This window comes from Pleurodeles waltl, chromosome 4_1 (genome assembly GCF_031143425.1).
Source record: "Pleurodeles waltl isolate 20211129_DDA chromosome 4_1, aPleWal1.hap1.20221129, whole genome shotgun sequence".
Classification (NCBI taxonomy): Eukaryota; Metazoa; Chordata; class Amphibia; order Caudata; family Salamandridae; genus Pleurodeles; species Pleurodeles waltl.
Window position 1 is genome coordinate 214098237 of NC_090442.1, and position 24769 is coordinate 214123005.

The following is a 24769-nucleotide window of genomic DNA, read 5'->3' on the forward strand; positions in this document are numbered from 1 at the left end:
TCTCAGAAGCAATGTGTAAAGCATTTGCACATAACGCACAGTAATTTAGAAAAATAGCCAATATTTATCTGTGTAATGCAAGACCAAAACGATAAATATCCAACATACTGTGCTAAATATATGAATTTTGTAAGCTACAGTTCCTTGAAGTTGATAGCTCCACCTGGGACTATCACAGCGTTGTGATCAACAAAACCAATAGTTCAGGCTGGCCTTGGCGTCGCGGACCAGCTACGGTGTCCGGAAGACCCGCAAACAGTACCTTGGATTTGTAGGGCGTTGTGATCCTTGCGGTGAGTTCCAGAGAGCGGCATCGCGGTGTCTGCTCCAGAGTCGGTGCGGGAGTTGTCGGACCTTTGAAGTCACACGTGTTACAGATCGAACTCTGGGCTGATGAAGTCAGGAGCGTGGTGTTGATGGCGTCGGGGCTGTGGTGCAGGGCGGGGCAGTGCGATGTGTGGTGTCCACAGGTCACGGTGCGGGCAGCGGCTCGGTGACAGACGTCCAGCAGCGTCGGTGAGACCAGGGCTGCAGTGTGAAGCAGGGTGGTGCGACATGTGGTGTCCACAGGTCGCGGTGCAGGCAGTGTCGTTGTTGTTGAAGCGCTGTCATCAGTAGGCCCAAGCCAGCGGTGCGGGATGGTCCTTCTTGACCCTCATGAGCAGTGTCCACAGGCCACTGGTGCCTGGTAACGACACTGGAGTCGATGGTGCTGGTGTCAGTGGACCGTGGCTGCGGTGCGGGATGGTGCTTGGCACTCCTCACGAGCGGTGTCCACAGGCCACGGTGCAGGCACCTGCGCCAGTGTCAGCAGGAGAGTCGTCGTCGGGGATTCCCAGGCTGCTGTGTGAGCAGGCGATGCCCGAGTGCGGGGACCATAGGTTGCGGTGCGAGCAGTGGCTCGGTGAAGTCGTCAGATGACGGTGAGACCAGGGTTGTGGTGTGAAGCGGGGCAGTGTGGCGAGGTCACAGTGCAGGCCAGCAGCGTCGTTGGCGGCGGCGCAGTGGTTTTTCCTCTTAAATGCCACAAAACACACAGTTCCCAGTGCTGTAGGTCGAGGAAACTGAAGTCTTTGGTGTCCCTGAGACTTCCAACAGGAGGCCAGCTCTACTCCAAGCCCTTGGAGAACTTTCTCAAGCAGGACACCCCACAAAGTTCAGGCAGAAGCAGCAACTGCAGGCCAGTCCAGCAAAGCAACACAGCAAAGGGACAGTACTTCTCCTCCAGTTCTTCAGCTCTTCTCCTTGGCAGAGGTTCTTCTTGATTCCATAAAGAGTCTAAAAGTCTGGGGTTTTGGGTCTTCTTCTTAAACCCCTTTCTGCCTTTGAAGTTGGCTAGCTCCAAAGCAAAGTCTCAAGTGTTAGCAAGATCCTTACTTGTCCAGGCCAGTCCCCAGACACACACTGGGGGGTCGGAAACTGCATTGTGTGAGGGCGGGCATAGTCCTTTCAGGTGAGTGACCACTCCTCCCCTCCGTTCCAGCACAGATGGCTCATCAGGATATGCAGGCTACAACCCAGTCTCCTAGAGGAGAGGTGTGAACAGCCCAACTGTCAAACTGACCCAGATGGGGAAATCCACAAACGGGCAGAGTCACAGAATGGATTAAGCAAGAAAATGCCTATTTTGTAAAAGTGGCATTTTAAAACTAACAATCTAAAAACCAACTTCACTAAAATATGTATTTCTAAATTGTGAGTTCAGGGACCCTAAACTCCATATTTCTATCTGCTCACAAAGGGAATTTGCGCTTTAAAGTTATTTAAAGGCTGCCCCCGTGTTATCCTATGAGAGAGTAAGGCATTGCAACAGTGAAAACCAAATTTGGCAGTATTTCACTGTTAGGACATGTAAAACACACCAATACAGACCTTCCCTTAAACATACACTGTACCCTGCCCATGGGGCTACCTAGGGCCTACCTCAGGGGTGCCTTACATGTGTCTGAAAAAGGGAAATTTTAGGCCTGGCAAGTGGGTACACTTGCCAAGTCGAATTGGCAGTTTAAAACTGCACACACAGAATCTGCAGTGGCAGGTCTGAGTCATGGTTACAGGGCTACTAATGTGGGTGGTACAACCAGTGCTGCAGGCCCACTAGTAGCCTTTGATTTACAGGCCCTGGGCACCTCTAGTACACTTTACTAGGGACTAACCAGTAAATCAAATATACCAATCATGGATAAACCAATCAACAGTCCAGTTTCTATAGGGAGCATTTGCACTTATCACTGATCGGCAGTGGTAAAGTGCGCAGAGACAATAAACCAACAAAAACAGACCTGAAGAAATAGGAGGAAGAAGGCGAAAGCTTTGGAGATAACCCTGCAAAAAGGGCCATTTCCAACACAACTCCCTCCCAGCCTAAAGCCAGGGTAGGCCAATCAATACCTTGCTGGACCTCCCTACTCAGGGCAATAGAACCTGGACAGTGGCCCACTACTGCAAGAGCTCTTGCCAGTTCTACGCCTTTCTGAACCCAGGTTGATCCCTCGGTCCACACTCTCAGGGCCCACTTAACTAACCTTGGGGGGGGAACTCTTCTTCTCATTTGAGGACTCCATCTGTGCAGCACCTAACCTTACCATGCTCACAGATGCATCCCAGTAGGCAGACAGTACCACCAGGGCCAACAGTGTGATGTGGTCCATTCCACCCCTGGGGTTGGACTTCAGTTCCCTTCGTAGGAAAAAACTCTGACCACAAGGATAACAACCAACAGAGGCCACTGACAGCTGTCAGTGTCAAGAGCCAGGCCCCAGGCCATCCTAGGGTCTCTAGTCTCTGTGGTTTTAAAAAGTGGGGGCAGTAAACCCAGGTGACTTGCACCCTTTTTCCACTTCACCTCCCATTAGTTCAGGAGTAGTGTCCTGCGACTGGTCACTCACCCTTGGGTCTGTACCCTCAGGCTGAGCAGGGGACAGGGGTGGGCTCTCCCTCCTCCTGTCCGTCTTGCTGGGGTCCTATACTTTCCACCTTGGGGTGGTACCCCCAGACAACTGAACTGTGAGGGCACCTCTGGGGACCACCTCTCCCAGTTCTCCTGACACCTGGGGCAACTCATTCCCCAGAAGGCAGTCTATGGGCATCTGGGGACTGACTATGGCCCGCCTCTGGGTCACCTCCCCACCCCACTCTAAGGATAACAGGGCCATAGGGCGGAAGAAGTCCTGCCCATGAGCTGGTGTCACCATACACACCTGATCGGTGTACTGCTCTGGGGAGACAAGGCTTTCCACCATCACGGTGTGGCAAGCACCTCAGTGCGGTGACTGGCACCCCATTCACAGTTACCTGGTGGAAGTGACGACTCCCACCCTCAGGGATCACCAACTCACCCTCTGAGTCCACCTCCCAACTAAGGGATGTCTGGACATGATCAATGACCTGCCCCTGGGGGCTACTTTTGCCTAATCCCACATTGGCCACCTCGGTAGAGGGGCCACCAGTGGGGGTTCTCTTAGGACAGACAGAGTCCCCTTGCTCGTGTCCCAACTGGAGACACTCAAAGCACCGGGGTTGAAAATGCGGTGCCCTGGGCCACCGCCCACCAGAACCGCGCCCTCCTTCCTGTCAGAAGGGACATGGGACCCTTTTTCTCCCCCATTATCCTGGGACCTGTCTGTGTCTTCCTTGACCTCTATCTCCTTCTTCTGGAAACCTGCCCACCTTTGTCAGAGTCTCCCCCATAAACCTTCTTGTGGACCCGGGTACTCACCCAGCGGTCCGCCTCCATAGCAAGCTTTCTTGGGTCATTAAGCTTACTATCGGTCAAGTGCTGGCGCAGCTCTGCAAAACAAACTAGACAAGTGCTCCCGCGACTGAGACATGATATCGGTGGAGTTTACCTGAACTCAAGATCAAAAATAGGTCAAAGTGAAAAAATTAAACACAAAAATCTGTATTTGCCACGTAGTGATCTGCGATATGGTAGTAGTGTACACCAACCACTGTGGGTCAAGTGCAAATGCAAGTCCTATCCCACAGCTGACAACCAGTGTTAAAAATGGGGTCTCTAGTTGTTAGTCGGTTTGAACCCTGTCCAAGTAGGGACCCTCACTCTAACATTAGTTGTCAGCGGTGGGATAGGATAAGTGTTTTTGATGCCATTCTACGTAGCACTTAAAAGAACATTACATCATAAAAGCAAATGCAATCTAGAACAGAACATAGACAAACGTGTAAACGGTCCATGCACAGAATGATCCTCATCTTTCGAATGCTGCTCCTCGCTCAGATAAGTAGCACTTTGCTCTTTTTGATCTTTTATACAGCTTTATATTTAAAGATTTGTTTTATTTATACATTGGTTTCATATTGCTTATAGCTGGTTTCATATTGCTTATTGTGACTCTTAAGTCATTTGTGATTCCTGGTTTCCAACTTATGGAGACGTTCACTATTTACTAGATATTCTTACCATTTTTTTTTCCCCTGTGAGTGTTTTCCTTTCATCTACCGCCCTAGCAGCGTGCTCCCAACTTGGCTCCTTGCTGCCAACACCGCCTCAGGGCCTCCTGCCGAGTTTCCTTCTCCGCCTCAACAGATCTGTCGCGGGACCGTGGGCCTCAGGCCGACCAGTGTGTGCCCCGCTGCCTTGTGAGTGCTGTTGTACCGCACTGCATTTGGCTAGCGGGGTATTCTTTTCACCTCTACAGGTCCACCACGAGCGCCCTGTGCATGTGGCAGGGTCTGCAGTCTTTTGCTTTTTGTCAAAGTAAAGCTCTGGTCAGCAGCGTCCAATCAAAAGAATTCCACCATCTTGGATTGGGCTAAGGTCCATTGACTTACACAGAACTATGCTGCCACCTAGAGATACTGTGAAATGTCACGCAGGCAGTTGGCGGTTAAAGTATCTCTTGAAGCAGCTGATCGCCCACATTGAACTTTCCCTTACATGTATGCCCTTTTCAAGTTCCAATTCCTCTATTTTTACCTCACTTACTCTGGAATTACTTGATAGTTCCCTGATTAATTTAAGGGCATTTGGTGGATTTTGTATTATTTCTTTGATTCTTGCTTACAAGCTTGCTTCACCTATTTTGGCCCTACATTATTGCGCACGATGCCTGAGCAGGAAAGAGGAACTCCTGTGACCCCCTGAGGGTACATTTAATGAAGAACTCATTAAAAAAGTAATAGTGTGAAATGCGTAACTGTGTACCCGAGACAATTAACCAGGTAATAGTAAGGAGAGACGTGACAGGGGCGCAGATAATGAGAGCTGGTCTATTGCAGAGGGAGACACCAATACTGGGGATAAGGGAGGCAAGAGGAAGAACAAACACATTGAGAAAGGGTCTTTGCCCTCAAAGATGATGGGAGGTCAAAGCTCATCAAAGAGGATGGGATGCCTCAGCACCTCAAAAAAACAAAACGTCCCGATGCGGCATAAGAGAGAGGTGTCCAATGCATAACAATGCATTTGGGTGGCCCTAGCAGCACAAAGGATATTGCCACTAAAGAGATTGAGTTTACTTGCCGGAATGATGATGAGAAGATATATGATGAGTATATATTCAATCTCGATCAGGGTGACATTGATGGGGATGATGATCTCACTGAGGATACAGCTCCCTCTTTCTCCAAGAATGTGATTAAAAACCCCCTAGAAGAGGAGACACCCCCCACCCCGAACAAGTGGGCAGTTTTATTAAGGGGTAGAACAGGAATCAATTGGAGAAAAAAAGTATGCATTCTCTTCAAGGCGGAGTGTTCAAGTCCGGTCATTTACTCTGAAATTGGACCCAGAATTTATTACCTTACTTTCCCAACTTTTACTGCTATTGATAAAGCCCAGTGCAATAAAAGCAGGGTTTCCAGTGCAGGTGTTTTTGGATGGGCCGATGGAAGGGGCTTTCCTGCCGAGGAATCCTAAGGTCCCAGTTCAGTAACTTTAGACAAAGAATCGGCTATAGTAGAGGCTACCAAGCCAGTGCAGCATCCACCTTCTATCCCCAGAGAGGCCGTTATCAGTGGGCGAGAGGCCATGGTCCCTCTGGACATCAAGGTGAGTACAATGATTTGTCCTTCTTTCCAGGGAAGAGTGGGGGGGTCTGTCTTAAGCATTTTACCCGTGTGTGCGAAGCCATTACTCAGAATCCTTGGGTTTCAGAAACTGTCCAGAGTTTCAGAATATACTTTTTTTGGAAGTACCCTTTCATTCTGCCAGCCAAGAGAACTGATCTTGAAACCAGATCAACTAAAGGTAGAGAAGAAAGGCAAGGCTCTGAGACCCGTTATAAATCTAAGGGACTTGAACAGGTTCTTAGGTGTACAGACCCTTCAAAATGGAAGAGATCCATCTGTTAAAAGTTATGTTGCTGAAGGGCGATTGGTAGTGAAGGTGAATCTGAAGGATGCCTACTTTTCAACCCCGTGGCCATAAACTGCCATCCTTGTTTTCAGTTCACCTGGCATGGTCATCTTTACCAATTTTGCTCACTCCTTTGACCTTTCTTCAGCACCTTGATGCTTTACCAAAGTAATGAGGGGCTGTAGTTTCTTACCTAAGAGAAAGGTGCGTCTGCATGATTATGTATTTGGACGACATCCTGATCAAGTCCCAATGCCAATCTCAGGTTTTGAGAGACTTGGGCATGGTAATGTCCCTACTAGAAAGTTTGGGTTTCATAGTCAATAAAGGAAAGTCCATTCTTATCCCCTCTCGCTTGCTAGAGTTTTGGGGTTTCAAAATAGATAGAATCAATGTGGTTCTGCTCCTTTGCTTGAAAAAGATAACCAAGATACGGGAAGAAAAAAGGTACCTCCTCAAACGGTATTCTTTACTCTGAAGGAGCTAGGAAGGCTTTTAGGTCTTCTGCCCTCTTCCATTCAAGCAATTTTCCCCGGGGCCCTTACACTATCATGCTTTGCAAATTATAAAGGCAAGGGCTTATGGGTTTATGGTATGGGGACAAGGTTTCGCTGGATCACAAGGTAAAGCCAGAATTGGTTTGGTGGTTGGAGAATTTGGATGCCTGGAATGGCCGGGCGATCTTTGGATGTTCACCAGATTTTGTTATAGTGTCAGATGTGAGTCTTAACGGGTTGGGGTGCACGCTTGGGTGTACAGAAATTTGGTGAATTGTGGATACACACAGTGAGGTTACATCACATATACTATTTGGAATTGACAGCTGGTTTCTATGCTCTTAAGTTTCAGACATTGGTTACAAGGAATTGCAGTTCTTTTGAAGATGGACAGTGTTTCTACAATAGCCTATATAAATAGTTCAGGGGAACAAAATCCTTGGAGTTGGCAGATTTGATCAAGAAGCTTTGACTGTTTTTTTTTTTATTCGAAAAGACTTACTATGAAACTTGCATCCTTACTGTGTCTTATCTCTTGTCGTAGAGTTTTGGACATTAAGGAATTGGTAGTAAGTAACAGATTCTATGACCCCTTTGAGGTTACTTATTACTAAAACTAAGACTATGTTGATACCATTTTTTTATCCAGGATGTGACTGAAAAATGTGTGTAGTGGATTGCATGGAAGAATATGATTCCTGTATGAACAAAAGAAATCAGTAACTGTTTAACACCATCATGTAGAAATTTGTCAAACCCTTTCATGCGGTCACCACTTCAATTATTGCTAGGTGGGTGAGATGTATTATGCAGCAGGCTGGTGTCGATTTACAAACATTTTGCACAGGTTCTTTAAGCGGTGCCATGGCTAGTGCAGCCTTTTGGGAAAGGTGGAAGATTGGAAGATATTATGAGAGCAGCTGATTGGTCTAATGCTTCCATGTTTTCTACATTATTGTAACCCTATTGAACACGTTTGATGTGGTGCTGGAGGGCTATCAACATGCATAATTGGAGCCTCTGGGCTTGTAATGAAATTGCAATTCTTCAAATTTAATGGCAAGAGAATCTGAATTTAATTAAAGACACAGGTTGACATTATCCCTTCCTTCCCTCCCAGTTGGTGGGTTGACTTCTGTTAATATATTAAGAAAGAAATATGTATTGATTTTGTATAAGGAGTTTGAATGTAATGTAGTAAATATTTGTTGCATATGCTTTTAGGTCTTGGCTCTAGACGGCGCGCATGGTGCTCACTTAAACTGAGACATGCTGTATCTTCTTCTGGGCTTACAGCCTGCCATTGGCTTTCTATGTGCTGGCACCATAGTCTCTCCATTTTGCAGTCTTGCTATTTGTCAATGGTATGCATATGATATGTCTTTTCCGGTGTTTAGCCCTCCCCGAGAGCACCAGCCAACTACTGGTAACATACCCAGCAGCCATTTTTTGTGCATTGTTTCAGTACTACTTTTTTATTTTTTACAAATCTGTGACCGATCAGGCCACACTTTAGGACCGCCGGTGTTTTCATTAGGGATGAACGCTGTTTCAGCATGCTCCTGAAAGTACTTTTTTCTCTTTCTTTGTCAATCAATTACACCTGATTCATGGTTGCTGTCAGCTCCACTTCCTGTTCTCCAACCTTCATGCACCATTTATTTTTTTCACCACTCGTAAGGATATTTTCTGAGCTCTGAGAAGCCAGGCTTGAACCGCAGCTTGGAATCCAGTGCAGGCAGTGATAATTTTAAGATAAAGCCCGGGGAAATGCAGGCCGCGGCTGTGCCCGACTGATGAGTCTGTGAGAAGATTGTGAGAGAGTGTGAGCAGACTGTGGGAACGGACTGTCAAGTGGGCCTCAGCCCTTATCATGGAGCTGGCTTGAGCAAAACACCTAGGCTGAGCAATCGGACTCCTAGTCTTCTCCGTGCACTTTACATCTGCCTATACACATGCCCATTGGCACAGCTTGGCTAGTCTGCTCATCTCTAGTGCCTGATCCACTGGTCTTCTCCAGGCCCATACGCCTGATCCCTGTTCCCCTCCATGCTGCGCATAGTCGTCAACATGGCTCAAAGCCATTAACATTGACAACGCCAATAGTTCTCGGATTGCTGAGACCTATTGGCTTTGCCAGTGCTTCGTTATCTATGTTTTCTGGAACCATGTCTTTAACAATTCCATTTCTTTTCGGATAATATGCAGTAATTCATTTCCTCTAGTGGTTTCGTAGTGGTTATTTTCTACTCCTTGTCTATCCAAGGGAAGGAGAACAGGTTTGGGAGAAGAAGTTGCGCATTCTAAAAGAGGAGGATCATTCTGTGCATTGACCATTTATATGTTGTCTATATTCTGTTGTAGATTAAATTTGCTTTTATGATGCAATGTGCTTACAGGTGCGTCATGGAGTGGCATTGAAAACACTTATGCAGTATGTTAGCCTATGAACTTCAGATTTTCTTGCCACTAAATCTGGAGAATCGCTATTTGTCTGCATTAATGTCAAGATTTGAGCAGGAGGAACATTCATAACTGTCTACTTAAATACATTTTAAAACTGTGATTTGCCCATCTTTTTGGTTCTAGTAAAGTTCATATGTTGTAATTTGCCATATGGAGAAATAACATTTAATGTTACTTTTCATTCATGACCATTCATTGATTGTGCATCTCTTATTACTCATTTATTCATAGTGTTTTTATAAAGCATACATACATTGTTTGTTATTGCCCCTGGTCTGGGCCAAGGGCTCTCTGAAAGTAACACACCACCTTTAAGAAGTGAAAAGCCAAGTTTTTAATGCTTTCCTAAAAGATCGAAGTGTAGACTGAGCTTTTCTATCAGGTAGGTTTTGGTTTCAGAGTTTAGCTCCCCTAGTGCCTAAATAATCTATCATCCTGTTTCATATATTTAAAACTGGGTCCTTGTAGGGAAATATGTTTAACGTCTTCTAGTTTAGATTAGTGGGTATGGGGAGGTGGGAAATAACTGAAATAATTTCAAACATAATACATGCAGGTTTGAATTTAATTTGTTTTCTTTGTTTGTTTTCCTGGGAGCTGGTAGAGCTGCTTAAAGTGGTCAGTCACTGGGTAATTTTTTGAGGTTGAAAATGACTCTGATAACTGCATTGTGGGTCTTTTGTATTTTAGAGAGTATTGGCCTTGGGGTAGGCTCAGATGTTCTGAGTTGCCATAATCCAATCGTGCTTAGGATAGAGTATAAAGGATAATTTTGGATGTATTATCCAATGAACAGACAAATCTTAGCTGTATATCAATTTATTTGTCAAGATTTAGCTTCCAGTCCATGATGGCTCCAAATTTGCGTACAGTTGCACAATCCTCTGTGCAGTCTCCAAGGTGATTAAGCCTGTAACCTGAAAAATGTCTTTTCCATAAGCTTTGCTAACAGAAATCATACCTTTAAGGTTTTGAGAGGATGGGTAGCCCATGGTTAAGAAAGAAAGAGCCTGTGGCGGATTCAGAATTCAAAAAATAAGATGCAGTCAAATAGAATTGAGACACAATGTCATATGCGATATGTGAGAAAGACAGCCAGGGTTTTTGCCTCCTTATTGCTGAAAGGGGCTAAATAACCAAGTATGGGGGTGAGAACATTTCACAGCTACAAAATAAAGGTTCATATAAATAAGGCAACTGTAAATTGAGTTGCAGGCTACCTTAATCCTGCAGTGTTTTCTAGATTGAATGAAGTGAGAAGCTGTAGGTTCGAACAAGTGATTAAGGCCTGATTTAGAACTTGGCAGACGGATTACTCCGTCACAACGTTGAAGGATATCTCATCCACCGAAATCTAAATCCCATTATGTTCTGTGGGATTTAGATTTTGGCGGATGCGATAGCAGTCACCATTGTGACAGTCTGCCAAGTTCTAAATCAGGCCCCAAGTCTTCTAGGAGTTTAAGAGCTTCAGATTCTGTTGGCCTTAGTTAATTTGTTATAAAAAAAAATATTCCCAATACTGGTCTTCGATTCTGGCCAATTATTTTCCTACCGTTATGAGATTGTGCTTGATTTCGGACTCTTGGAAGAGAGGAATAAAATATTTAGAATGGAGGTAGACCACAGTGGGGTCTGTTCTTGATTTTATTACACCTGTCGGCCGCCTTCCATCCTATTGACCACAACATTATATTTGATGTTACCATCAGCATAAGGGGCATGGTTTTGGATTCGTGGTTTCAACTTGGGGTCTGCAGACTCCTGTGGGTCTGAGATGCCTAGTCAAGGGTTCCACAGCTGTTTAGAAGATTATGTAATGTTAGCAGTTAATCAAGAATGTATACTTAAGAAAGCAAAAGGTAAAACTGATAATTTTAAAACGTTCTCGAAATGTGGGGGAATTTGAAATTGTAGGCTAAAAATTAAGTTGGTATCCTTCGCTTGATTCCTTGGAACAGCGCAAGTCAAACAGAATCTAGAACAGCTGATTGATGGCCTCAGTTGAAGAACTGGTATGCACCAACTAAGAGATCATGTGTTAGGAACAAAAACAAAAATTCAGTGACGTGCTACAGTTCATCATATCGCTTCATCTTGTAGAAATAAAACCACATTTTGAAAAGATTCAAACTAACCACTAAAGTATGAATTTTTGTGTATTTTGTATGTTTGTGAATTAAATAAGAATTCATAATTTGTTTGTTTCTGTAATTTTGTGTGTTGGTTTGAGGGTCAAATAGTAGAATTGCTTATGTTACGGCCCGACTTCCCAGAGTGATTCATTGGGGTTCATAGAAATCAAAAGGTTAAGAACCATTGGGTTAGCTCTTGGGCTGGAAACTTACAGATAGCATCAACATCTCTGTTTAAATTCTGTTCTCGGAAAGTCAGCTTTATCTTGCCTCAGGTCTCTCCATCATCACTCATATCTTATATCATGTCTCCTGACCCAGCTGATTAGTACATTTAGTATGTCCTCAGACATATATGCTAATGATGTTCTTCTTTTTGTGTACATTAGGCACTGCAGCTCTCTTGGACTTAAATAGTCTGTTCAGTTGTCTTGTGGATGCTTTATAGCTTTCACACAATGAGTTTTACAAAAACTGCAATCGTTATAGTAGAGACATTATTTCCATCCTGTGCTTTAGACGTATGATTTGATTTGCTGGGAGCTTGCCCAACTCCAGTTCTGTACATAAGAAACTTGGGAATAATACTGCACATCTGATTTCACACAAGAACTGGGTCACAATATCATGCTTTCAGCACCTGAAATTACTGAAAGTAATTCCACCCATGCTACTCTTGCTCATCTGGGCTTGTTGACCATGCGAATGGTGCACATTCAGGTTTACGTGTACTTAGGCTAACTTGTCTTTAGTGTCTCCAGAATGGGGAACCAGCGTTTTGTGCCACATGAAACATTGAGACTATGGGCCACTGGCAGTCAAGTGACTACACTGGTCCTGTGTGTGTCAAAAACACTACTTCAAGATGCTGTGCATGGTCCATTGAGCAATTAATAATTGCATTTTCCATTCTGGCTCAAAACCTCCATCGTCCAATCTCTTTCGAGACCTCCACTGACTTCTGGTGGAAGAATGTATTCCGTTCAAAGCTCTGTGCTATATAATAAAGCTATATTCAACACAGGTCCCCGGTATCTGAGACTGTTGGTGAAACACTACTGCCCAGCCATTCCCTCTGTTCCACCATCCACCAAATGCAGTCTCTGTGGGGTCCCTAGATTTGAAAAAAAAATTGTCATGGCAGTCACTCATTTTCTTATCTGGGTACCAGGTTGTGGAACGCTTTGCACGATTCAGTGGGAAGGTGTCTTTCGAAAACTTCTGACTTTTTTCCTGGATCATTGGCCAAGATACCGAACGTTACTTGTTGAGCGCTCTGAATCCCTGCCTGATAGGTACGCGTATATGTGGCCATATGTAATAATATCTGCCACCACTCTTCAAAATGCACATGTTCTCAACGTGACAAACCTTTGATTGTCAGTCAAGAATATCCACATCTCTTTTTGGCAGCGTTACAAAGTTCACCTGTTTCCTGTTAATGACTAAACTGGAAGTGCCCTTTAGCTGTAGTTGACTGATTGTGACAAATGCTTGTGTTTATGAAAAAAGAAAATCCATGATCCAACATAAAAAATGTGCACAGAGAAATAAACTTGCAAACTGCTTGTCCACAGCACTTACAACACGGGCGCAGCAATATATCATCTACCATCTGCAAACTGATTTTAATAAATTCTTACTCTGGGCATTGGTATCCGTTAGTATCCATACATTAACTTTGTTTTTTTTAATAAACAATTTTTATTGGGTTTTTAGGAATAAGTTCAGTCATGGCACAATCAGCCTCCGGGGCCAATATAGCATCATATTCAAGCAAGCATCTTTGTGCCTGCTTTAATATCGGGTTAATGCCTTATCCAGAAGCTATACACTATCACATGGGTGTGGGCCCATCTGAATATGTAAGGAAAGTAAGCAAGGAGATTAGTCCTATTCCTTCCTTCCGCTTCCATATTCCTTAATTCACTTGCCAAGTACAGTGTTTGCTTTTAATTCATTTAACCATGGACGGTATCAAACATCTGTTCAGATCGATTTCTTTTGTTTTGAAGAGGGCTCTCCTGGAGCAAAAGCAGAGGAAGAAACGCCAGGAGCCACTGATGGTGCAGCCAAACACAGAAGCCAAACAGCGAAAGTCGAAGCCAAAAAGAAGTGAGGAGCAAGCACCGCTAGTTGAACCTCGAAGCAACATCAACTGCGACATCATACTGGATGGTACGTGATTGAGTTGAAAAGGCAATCATATTCTCTTAAAAACTGAAATACTTTTATTATGTTGTAAAGAGAACACAATGATAAAGTTGCATTAGTTCAGTAGGTTGCAGTTCAATTCCTGTATTAGTTATGGCGATTTTCAAAATGAACACATTAAAGGAACAATTCCATTGGAGAGAAAATTGGACTGCGTTTGGGGTGGTACTATTTTGGAATGGTTTCATTTTATAGTTTAGGGAGGAGTATGATCGAAAGGCAAAGAGGAACATTGTTTCAAGGTTTATCTCTTTACAGATGATGTATGTTTTAAAGGATCTGCATAACATGTTTTAAGATTTATTGATTTTTATAATGGTTTAATTAAAATTGTGCAGCTATATATCTAACAATACTGTATTTGTTCTGTTTTGAACTTAACATGAATTGCAAATATGTCTTTTCAATCTCCAATTGGAAATAGAAAGAAATAGGAAATCCAGGCCCTTACTTTAGTAACCTTAATGTTTTATATCGCTTCTAGCTAAATTATGTGATTGTGACATCTGCAAGAGACAGGATGGCGATTAGGGATTTATTGATAGTAGCCACTGTCTTGGAGGCTTTGGGTTTGTAGAGTCTCTTGGGTTTCCATGCATTGATATAATAATGCAGTCTTCCACGGTTTCCTTTTGGCATGTTTATTGGTGATCCATAGGATGGCACTATCTACCCTTAGAGGGAATGAAGATGTCCATGTTAAAGATCAATGGTGATAAGATTGAAACGTAAGGTAGACTAGGAGATTCTTGACAGATATCCGTTATGAAACATCCCATTCAAAGCTGTTGTTGACAGCTGGCTAGGAACAAGGCGAACTAGGATGTGAGGCTCTGGCCACTCCCAACATGTTATTGAGCTAGGTGTTGTGATTAACCCTTTTGAAGGGTAATGTTTTATTTTGAAGTGTCTCTACAGGCATGGATCTTTTTTTATCAATTGTTTTCAGGGTTACACTCCAGAACTTTTGTACAACCGTTATTAAATCTATAGTTCAATTGTAAGCAGCCTTGCAGTGTAGTGAGGAGAATGTGTCTTTTGAGATGAGTTTTTAAATAGTGTTTTTTCTTTGTTTTTTTTCTTTTTTTTGTTGAGTTTTTAGGTGTTGGAGAATTATGCAATACTTTTGTATTTGTTGGTAGTTTTGTGAGTAATGTATTATGTAAGGAAGGTGCAGAGAGAGCACCTTCTTTAAGTGACTCGCCTAGGAAGTGTGTGGCTTGCATGGTTTTATTTTTCCTAATCTTTGACTTTGTGTTGTAACATTCCATCAGCAATAAAATAATTTATTCAGCCTTGCACCAGCACAGTGATCAAATATTTCCAGCAATCCGAAACATTATGTCCATTAATAGTACACAAATGTCACTTATAAGCAGTATATCATACCATGTCCCACCCCCGTATGTTTACTGCTCATCACTCACTCGTATCCATTTTGTTTGTCCAATTCGAGTTAAGCTGTCAGCACATACCTCAAGATATTTGGTGGGATTGTTGACATTAGTTGTGCTGCAATAGTGTATACGATTTGAAAGATGGAGCAAGTTGTCAACAGGGATGTTTGATGTTTGGTCTGTCGAGTGTGTTCTGGATGTGGATTGGATTGTGGTAATTTTGAGATCCTCCTCCAGGGAAATCTTCATTTATAGTTGTAAGCAATGAATTGTCACACCTGTGATCCTCATGTGCTTTTTTAAAAAAAATGTTTTTTTTTACAAAATATATTCATATTATAGTTTTTGTTTGAGAAGCCATTTTTTTAAAAACAAAAAAAGTTTTCAACAGCCTAATGCAGGCTATATTTTATCACATTTTACAAATTTTGGTCGAATTCTACTGATATCTAGTCCTCTCTAATAGAAATGCCCTTTGACGGGACGTACTTGTTCAGGGACAAGACTGACTCGGCCCTTGAATGGTATAAAGCGAAGAGGGCTAAAGGTCACTCCTTAGGCCTTTCCGCCCGTCTTTGCCAAACCCACTCATTTCAGCACTCATTTCATGGTTTTGGACAAAGCACCTTTTACCGACAGGTTTCCAAATCCCTCCGCGGACCTAGCAGTTTTGCGTCTGAGATTACCACTGCACAGGTGATCAAGGTCTACTTGCTGCCCAGTACACAACCCTCCACCCCACCCCATCTGCCAAACCTCTCGACTGAGCGTTGGATGCAAAATCCAACTATTCTTTCCAGATTGGCAGGATTTCATGTCGGACGAGAAGGTCTGCAGATAGTTTGCAGGAGTTAGGCTCTCCCATTTCTTTCTACCCCTCCCAGCACCTTCCACCATCCCCCCAGTGACTGACAGAGGACTATCTCTCCATCTTGTGTCAGGAAATACAAGGTCTTTTGGCCAAAGGGGCTATTGACAGGGTGTTGGTGCCAGAAGTAGCGTGGTTGCTACTTCCGCTACTTTCTGGTGTCCAAGAAGCACAGAGGCCTCCAGTCTATTATTAGATCTGCCCTCTCTCAATGCCTTCCTCTAAAAAGAGAAATTCAAGATGCTCACCCTGGCCCAGGTCTCACCTGAACTTGACCCTAGAGAGTAGATGGTGGCGTTGGACCTGCAGGATACCTCTTTTCAAATTGTTGTCCTGTGGCCCATCGGCGCTACCTGTGATTCTTGGTGGGAAAGGAGCATTTGCAGTTTGCTATGCTCCCATTTTGTCACACCTGTGCCCCTCATATGTTCATGAAGTGATGCTGGTGGTGGCAGTTCTTCAGAGGTTTGGGTTTCGATTTTTTTTTTTTTAAACAAACAATTAATGAAGCTGTTGAAGACTGACTCGCCCAAGGCAGTCGTTGGACACTTCTATACTACAACGACCCAACATCAGTGGGACCTCTCTGACTATATTCAGATTTCGTTGGAGACTGCAAAAGATCTCCAGTGGTGGTTGCTGGACCATGATTGGGTCAGAGGCAGATCTCTCTTCCTTCACCACTCAGAAAGGTGACTGAAGAATCACATCTGGGTTTGGGCAACCATTTGGGAGAACTAGAGATCAATCAATCAATCAAAAAATTTATAGAGCGCGCTACTCACCAGTGAGGGTCTCAAGGTGCTTGGGGGGGAGGGGAGGGGAGGGGAGGGGGGTGGTCAATAGGGGGGCAAGGAGGGTGACTCTGCGAACAACCATGTCTTGAGGTTCTTTCTGAAGAGCAGGAGGTCTTTTGTTTTGCGAAGGTTGGTTGGGAGGGAGTTCCAGGTTTTGGGGGTGATCAGAGGCCTCTAGTCTCCGGTGGCGTTCCGGCTACACATCAACCTTCTGGATCTGAGGGCCATCTGCTTGGTGCTGAAACTTAATGCAGTCTGTCAAAGAGAGGCTGATACAGGTGCTCATGGACAACACCACTGCCATGTGATACTGCAACAAAAGAGAGCTTGTGAGGTCACTGATCCAGTGCAAGGAGACCTTGCTCATCTGGAAATAGCTGGACCATCAAGGAATTTTTCTGGTGGTGAACCATTTGGCAGGATAATTGAATTCCAGGGTGAACCAGCTCAGCCATTGCCACCTAGGGGATCACCAGTGACAAGGGCGGCGCAAGGTCTCTTTAGCGAATGGGAAGAACCTTGGTTCGATCTGTTTGCCACAACCAAGAATGTGCAATGTCAACTCCTTTGCAAGTTAGAGTTTCCAAGGCACCTCTCACTCTGCGATGTGTTCCACCTCAAGTGGAACTCAGGACTCCTGTGTTCCTTTCTGCCAACTTTACTCTGGCCCGGAGTGCTCAAGAAGATCCGAACAGACCAAGCCCAAGTCATCTTAGTGGCTTTGGGTTGGGCACGGAGAATATGGCATCCAATACTCCTGGACTTCAACATATGTTCTCTGATCAGGCTGCCCCTCAGGAAGGGCTTGCTGTCACAGTAGCAGGGCAAGATTCTGCATCTGGGGCGTCACAATCTTGAACTTCATGCTTGGAGATTGTGTGGCGACAGATGAGCTCCTTCAGTGTTTCTCTGGAGGTGGGTGATGTCATCTTGGCAGTGAGGCTGCAACGAAAAATGTACACACCTTTCTTTGAGATAAATGTGTGGCTTAGTGAGGCACATGCCAGATTGACCCCCTTCAGTTCAGTTTTCTGACATTCTGTTTGTCCTGTTGCTTTCCTGACAGGGCACTGGGCACAATTAAGGGTAATCTTTCAGCCCTTTCAACCTTCCTATGGTTGCTGGATCAGCCCTCACTGTTTAAATCACCAGTTGGGATGCAATTTTATGAAAGGGCTACAACATGTGCTTCTCCCTTCTCCCTTTGCGATGCCCCATTGCAACCTTAACGTGCTCCTGACTTATCTGCAGTGCACTCACAGCTGCTTCACAGCTGTCTCTTATAGCTCCTTACCTCAAAGATTGTGTTTCTCGTTTGCCATCAGCTCAGAATGGCAAATGAGTGAGCTAGAGGCTCTTTCTGTTAATCCACCTTAAACTACTTTCTTTCTTCAGACTAGGGCATCCTTACTACCAAAAGTTGTGACGTCATCAAGCCATCACCCCTTCTGGCGTTTTGTGCTCTGCTTTACACCTCTAAGTAGAAGGAGAAACTCCATCACTTGAACCCCAAGAGAATGTTGAGCTTCTACATCGATTGTGCCAAATAACACTGGGTGAACCATCAGGCCATTGTGGAGTTCGCTGGATAAAAAGACGAGGCAGTGCATAGGTGAAGCATCTCCCACTGGATCATGCTCTGCATAAAAATCTGCAACACATTGGCTGAAAAGCAGCCTCCAGAAGGAATATGTGCTCATTCTACTAGGGCCAAGGCTGCTACCACGTTGTTAACCTTGAGTCCCTTTCCTAGGCATCTACATGGACATCCCTCCACACATTCAGGAAGCACTATTGTCTCTATAATCTGATAGCGACTCCTAGCTGCAGATTCCTTACTTTTAGAATTTCCAGACATCAGCTTTGAATCCAGACCTTTTGCTGAGCAATACCCCTGCATGCGCCGTCGGGTAGCATTGTTCGGATCCGTATGGCATAGTCCGCATTGTCTGACATCACAGTTGCCTATAAAGGCACCACCAAGGTGCATGTACGTCTGTTCTTTTCCTTCCATGCCGGTTAAATGCAGGTCTGGGATAGAGCTACTGCACTGTCTTTTTTAACAGGCCTTTTTCGATTTTTTTATTTTTTTATTTTTTTTTGTCGAGTATTTTTAGTCTGTGGGAAGGATGACTTTGAGGGAGATGGGATTTAAGCCATGTGATGTCTGCCATCAGTGACAGATTACCATCAGGTATGCCTTTGTTGTCTCGAGCTCTACCATGACTCGAAGTCGTGCTCGGACTGCTGGGCCATGGCTCCGAAAGCTTGAGGGAGCGGTCCCTAAAGCTAATGGCGGACTGGCAGTCGACATTGACTGGCGTGATTCCTCTGAGGTCATGGTCCAGGTTGAGGAGAAGGTTGCAGGACTGCTCCAGGAGCCCAAAGTCCTCTTCATCCCACTCAAGATCCTCCAGGCACTCATGAAAAGGCACAAGAATAAGAAGAATTCCAACCGGACTTTGATCTCTATGTGTCCATCGGCCAACGAGGCGACTCGGGAACGTCAATGTTCCAGGCACGGTTCTGCAGAATTGCTGCCAGGGCTGACTCCACGCCTTCCTCCCTTTCCGGAAGTCGGAGTGACCCAGCTCAATTAAAGGAATTTTACCAGGCTATGTGTCTTGTATTTGAGCGGGCTGGCCCCTTGGGAGCGCCTTCGGGCTCCGCAGGGTCGGCAAAGGCCCCTTCAGGTTCTGCGCCGGCGGCTTCGGCCCCAGCTTCAGTGGGGTCTCATGGATCTGATACCTGATCCGGAACGGCGCCAGCTTCACACAGTCCACCTTCTCTGACACTGCTTCCAACGTTGACGCTCCCACCGCCACTCACCGGTGGGGTAAGCCCCATTCTCATCACAGATGCCAGATCATTGTCTGAGCATTTGCTTGATCAGCCAGGCACTGGTGAGGAATAGTAGGGGTCTTTGGACCCTCTGGAAACCCAAATGGACCCTTTGGACTAGTATGAGGAACTAGGAGAGGGCAGTGGACTGGACACCTCTCCAGATACTGGCTTGCTCTCCCCTCCTACTGTGGCCACGGGGGAGGGTGCATCATATGCAATGGTGGTGCGTAGGGCAGCAGACGTCTTTTACCTCGAACTCCACTTGTTGGAGGTCAGGACTAACCTCCTGACATAGGTTCTCAGCCAGGGGCTCTCTCATCGGAACCGATGTTGTCTTTTAACAAAGCCCTCACTGATGTCCTGCTGTGGATGTGGTCCAAACCCCGCACAGGGGCTCCTGTAAACAGGGCAATTGTCCGCCACCATCGCCTGGCACAGGGCAACCCTAGTTACCTCACTCAACACCCCATCCCGGTGAGCTTTGTAGTCCAAGCATCCACTTCCCAGGGCGCCTTCCCTTCCGCACCTCTGGATTGGGAATCCAAGAGGCTGGACCAGCTTGGGAAGAAAATGTTTTCTTCTTCCAACAGTCTAGCATTGAGGCCGGTAAACACCTCATGCTTATTGGGCTGTTATTCCCACACTTTGTGGGATACAGTGGCGCAGTTGTTGCCTCAGGCCTCAGAGGATGTGCATGCCATTCTCTCTCAATCAGTTAAGGATGGAATAGATGCAGCGAAGTTTACCATACGGTGTGGTTTAGGCACGACTGACTCGATGGGTAGGGTTATTTCATCAACAGTGGCCCTTCGATGCCACGCCTAGCTATGTGCAATTGGCTTTTCAGGGGATGTACAGGCAAACCTTATGAACATGCCCTTCAAGTGATTTAAGTACTCCCAGGCTATGGCAAAGTCGCTAGGCTTCTCAGTGGCCCCTCTCCCAAAGTCTGCCTTTCGTCCCTTCCGTGGCTTCAGGAGGGGCACGGTGCCACAACACTCACAAGGTTAGTCACCATCCAACGCCAGGCCCGCAAAGTGTACGCATTTGTGGTGCTTTCAGACCCCAAGGGCCTGGCCAGAAGTCGTCCACCACCCCGCCCCCTGCCTCTACAGCGTCCAAGCCCTCCTAGTGTGATTCTGCAAGACCATGTATGTCTAGTTGGAGGGAGGATTCAATATCATCTCCCTCACTGGCGGTCCATAACATATCAGACAGATGGGTCTTGCAGATCAAACAGAAGGGCTATTCCCTCCCCTTCCCGTCTTTCCCTACCCTATTGTCTCCCTCAAAAGAATGACTGATGGAGGATCACTTGGTTTTGCTCTGCATGGAAGTTGCTGCTCTCTTGACTTTGTGTTGTAACGTTCCAAGGGAGCCATAGAAAGGTCCCAATATCAGAAGTAGGCAGTGGTTATTATTCCCACTGCTTTCTGATACCCAAAAAGAACAAGGGTCTTTGCCCTATTTTGTATTTACCAGACGTCAATCTCTTCCTCACAAATGAGTTATTCAAAATGCTTACTCTAGTTCAGGTCTTGTCTGCCCTAGACCAAGGAAACAGGATGGTAGCACTGGATTTGCAGGATATCTATTTCCATATCCCTATCTTACTTGCCCTCAGGCATTACTTGCAGTTCAGTTTAGGCCACGAGCACTTTGTTTACCGTGCTCCCCTTCAGCAATACCAGTGCCCCTTGAGTGTTCACCAAAGTGATGGTGCTGGTCACAGCTCATCTTTGCAGGCTAGGGGTTTGTCTTCCCCTACCTCGACGACTTGCTGTTGAAGGTGGGGTTCACATCAGGCTGCCGACTCCGGCCTCCAGAGTACGGCGAACCTTCTGCATTCACTGGGATTTACTGTTATTGTGCCGAAGTTGCACCTAACTCCCTCTCAGATGCTCCATTTCATCTGAGCCTTTTTGGACACTGCAGTTTCAGGCCTATCCTCCCAAGCAGCGAGTCCAGGATATTCAGGTTATGTTTCCGATGTTTAGGCCGCTATCCTGTATTTTGGTGAAACAGATTCTGAGGCTGCTGGGCCTTGTGGCCTTCTGCATCCTGTTAGTAAATCATGCCAGATGGCATATGAGGGCTCTGGAGTGGGACCTGAAGTTCCAGTGGGCGCAGCATTGGGCAGATCTCTCTGACGCGGTTCAGATCTTGGAGGGAACTGCAAAAGACCTGCCGTGGTGGTTAAAGGACCGCGATTGGGACAGAGGCAGACTACTTCCCCTACTAGATCTCACGGAAGTGACAGATGTGTCACTTCTGGGATGGGGTGGCCATCTGGGATAAGTGGAGATGAGAGGTCTCAGGCCTCTGGCAGAATCAAAACTCCATATCAACTTACTGCCAATCCGACGTTCCTTCCCATTGTCAAAGGGAAAATAGTGCGGGTGTTCATGGAGAACGCTGCTGCCATGTGGCACTGCAACAAGCAGGGTAGGGTGGGGTTGTGGACCCTCTGTCAAGAGACCCTGCGTCCTTGGACATGGCTGGACCAGCAGGGCATAACCCTGGTGGTTCAACACCTGCCAGGTTCTCTGAACGCCATGGCGGACAAACTCAGCCGTCAATGACTAGCAGATCATGAGTGGCGTATCCAATCAGAGGTGGCAGAAGGACTCTCAGCAGTGGAGAGAGCCTTGGTTATATCTGTTCGCCTCCAAAGAGAACGGCCAATGTCAGCAGTATTGCACATTGGAGTTTCCTAGACAGCACTCGCTCCTCAACGCTTTTCATCGCAAGTGGAGCTCAGGCCTCCTGTACGCCTTTTCGCCCATACCACTTCTGCCCAGAGTTCTCAAGAGGATCAGGAACAATCTGGCCCAAGTATTCTTGGTGCCTCTGGACTGGGCACGGAGAATCTGGCATCCTGAGCTTCTGAAAATTAGCATCGATCCTTCAATCAGGCTGCCCTTTTGGTAAGGTCTTCTTTTGCAGCAGCACAGGAAGGTTCTCCACCCGAACCTATCAACTCTGTGCCTTCATGCATCAAGATTGAGCAGCGGCAGTTGACAGCCTTCAAACTTCCTCCCAAAGTCTGTAAAGTTATTCTGGCAGCCAGGTGTCCCTCCACCAAGACGGTATACGCCGGCCATTGAAAAGGCTTTGTATATTATTGTACAGAAAGATCTTTCCTCTACTCTCGGATATCCTTCTCTTTATTTTGTCCCTTGTCCAGCAGAGCTCTGCATTGAGCACATTCAAGGGATAACTTTCTGCCTTATAGGCTTTTCTTTGGCTGCCCAATTGGCCTTCTTTATTCAAATCTCCTATTGTAAATAGATTCCTTACAGGGCTTGTACATATGTTTCCTCCACATCCTTTATCCTACCTCAATGGGATTTAAATCTGGTTCTCACTTTTCTCATTTGTGCTTCCATTGAGCCTTTGCACAATTGTCCCCTCCGGCTGCTCACCATCAAGACATCCTTCATGGCAATAACATCTGCCAGTAGGGTGAGTGAGATGTAGGTGCTCTCATCCAAACCTCTGTATCTGACCTTGTTTTCGGACGCAGTAGTACTTCGCACTCGTGCCTCTTTTCTCCCTAAGGTGGCTACCCCATTTCACCTGTGTCAGAACATCACTCCGCCGTCCTTCTTTGCTCCCTTGCATCCCTCTAAGGAAGAGAGAAGCGACTCCATTGACCGGACCCAAAAAGAGCATTGCCGTTCTACCTTGACCACACGAGTTCTGGGTGGATGACCAACTCTTTGTGGGGTATATAGGAGCAAAGAAAGGGCCAGCAGTGCAGAAACTAATCATTTTGTGCTGGGTCGTTCTCTGCATAAAAATCTGCTACACTCTGGACAAAAAACAGCCTCCTGAGGGCTGGAGAGCTCATTCCACCAGGGGCAAAGCTGCTACCATTGCGTTATGAAGAGGGGTACCAGTCCTGGACATCTGTCAGGCTGCAACGTTGGTATCTCTGCAAATGTTTGCGAAACACTACTGCCTGGACAATCCGGTCCACATAAACGGGCACTTTGCCTGTTTGGTCCTGCAGGTCTTTTTAGTTTGAGGTGAATTTGTCCGTAGCTCACCACCAGGAGGTTATGCATGGGTATCTATTCTAAAGGTAAGGAATCTGCTGCTAGAAGTCTCTATCAGATGAACAAGTTACTTACCTTCAGAAACGCATTATCTGGTAGAGACTCTTATCTACCTGCAGATTCCTTACACCCACCCATGCCTCCACGCTCTGTGGACTCATTTACTAAGGTTAAGGATTGTCCCTTTCAGGGCCCTAGTTTTTGGAACAGACAAAACTGTCGGTTCTTTCCATGGATCTGCGCTTCTGGCATGGACGTTTGTGGCAAAGTACTAACGTACGCTTTCTGGTTTGTCCACTCACAGACCCATCTCCAAATAGTTACTGCTTTGGTATCTATCCAAAAGGTGAAGAATCTGCAGCTAAAAGTCTCTATTAGAAGAACAAGTTACTTACCATTGGTAATGCTAATTCTGGTAGAGACTCTTATCTAGCCGCATATTCCTCACAGACCTTCTCATCTTCCCTGTTCTGTGGTTGGATTCTATTCATTAATAAGATCTCAAATCTAGGATACCGGACATTGTCTACCAATTTGCTTAAAGGGCTCTGCATCTAGGGGCACAGACTGTCTCAAAACAACTGCCAATGCGTGGGAGTGGTGCCTATATAGGCCCTGCCTGAGTGGCATCAGTGCGAGGCAGCAAGGCACCACCTTTCAACGCCCAGAGATAACGTTGGAACGTTTCTAGATCCAGTCAGATGTCTGGGAAATATTCAGAAGGTGAGGAATCTCCTGCTAATACAAGAAAGCGCATTACCAAAGGGAAGTAACTTGTTCGACAGAACTGGGCACCCTAAGAAATGTCCTCGGATGTCCTTTATTTCAGATGTCATCACCAAACTGATGAGTGAAAAACGGCTGTTGTGATTCTGATTGCCTTGGGAGGTAGTGGTGGTTCATAGACTATCTGCGTTTTGCAGAGTGCCCACAATAGAAGCTGCAATGCAGGCTGGAGTGCCTGTTCAACTCCAGGGGGCAGATCCTGCATCCCGGTAGTCTTGGTTAAACTTTGCATCATGTTTTCTGAACTCTTGTAGTACACACATTCAAATCTTCCACAAGATTGCATGGACATCTTAAAAGAAACTAGGCGTCTATCCAGAAGGTCATCCTATGGCTTCAGATTCAAGAAATTTTACATCTGATGATTCCTGAGGAAGAATATTTGGCC

The 24769-nt window shown here is 45.6% G+C and overlaps 1 protein-coding gene across 2 annotated transcripts in view; it reads left to right on the plus strand.

Moving 5' to 3' along the window:
• The window catches only part of TULP3 (TUB like protein 3), a 327108-nt gene that overhangs the window by 160080 nt on the left and 142259 nt on the right, over window positions 1-24769 (plus strand). For both annotated transcript variants that reach the window (XM_069228168.1, XM_069228169.1), the window contains exon 3: window positions 13430-13592. In XM_069228168.1, the coding sequence (XP_069084269.1) occupies window positions 13430-13592 (163 nt within the window). The remainder of the gene's footprint in view (window positions 1-13429; window positions 13593-24769) is intronic.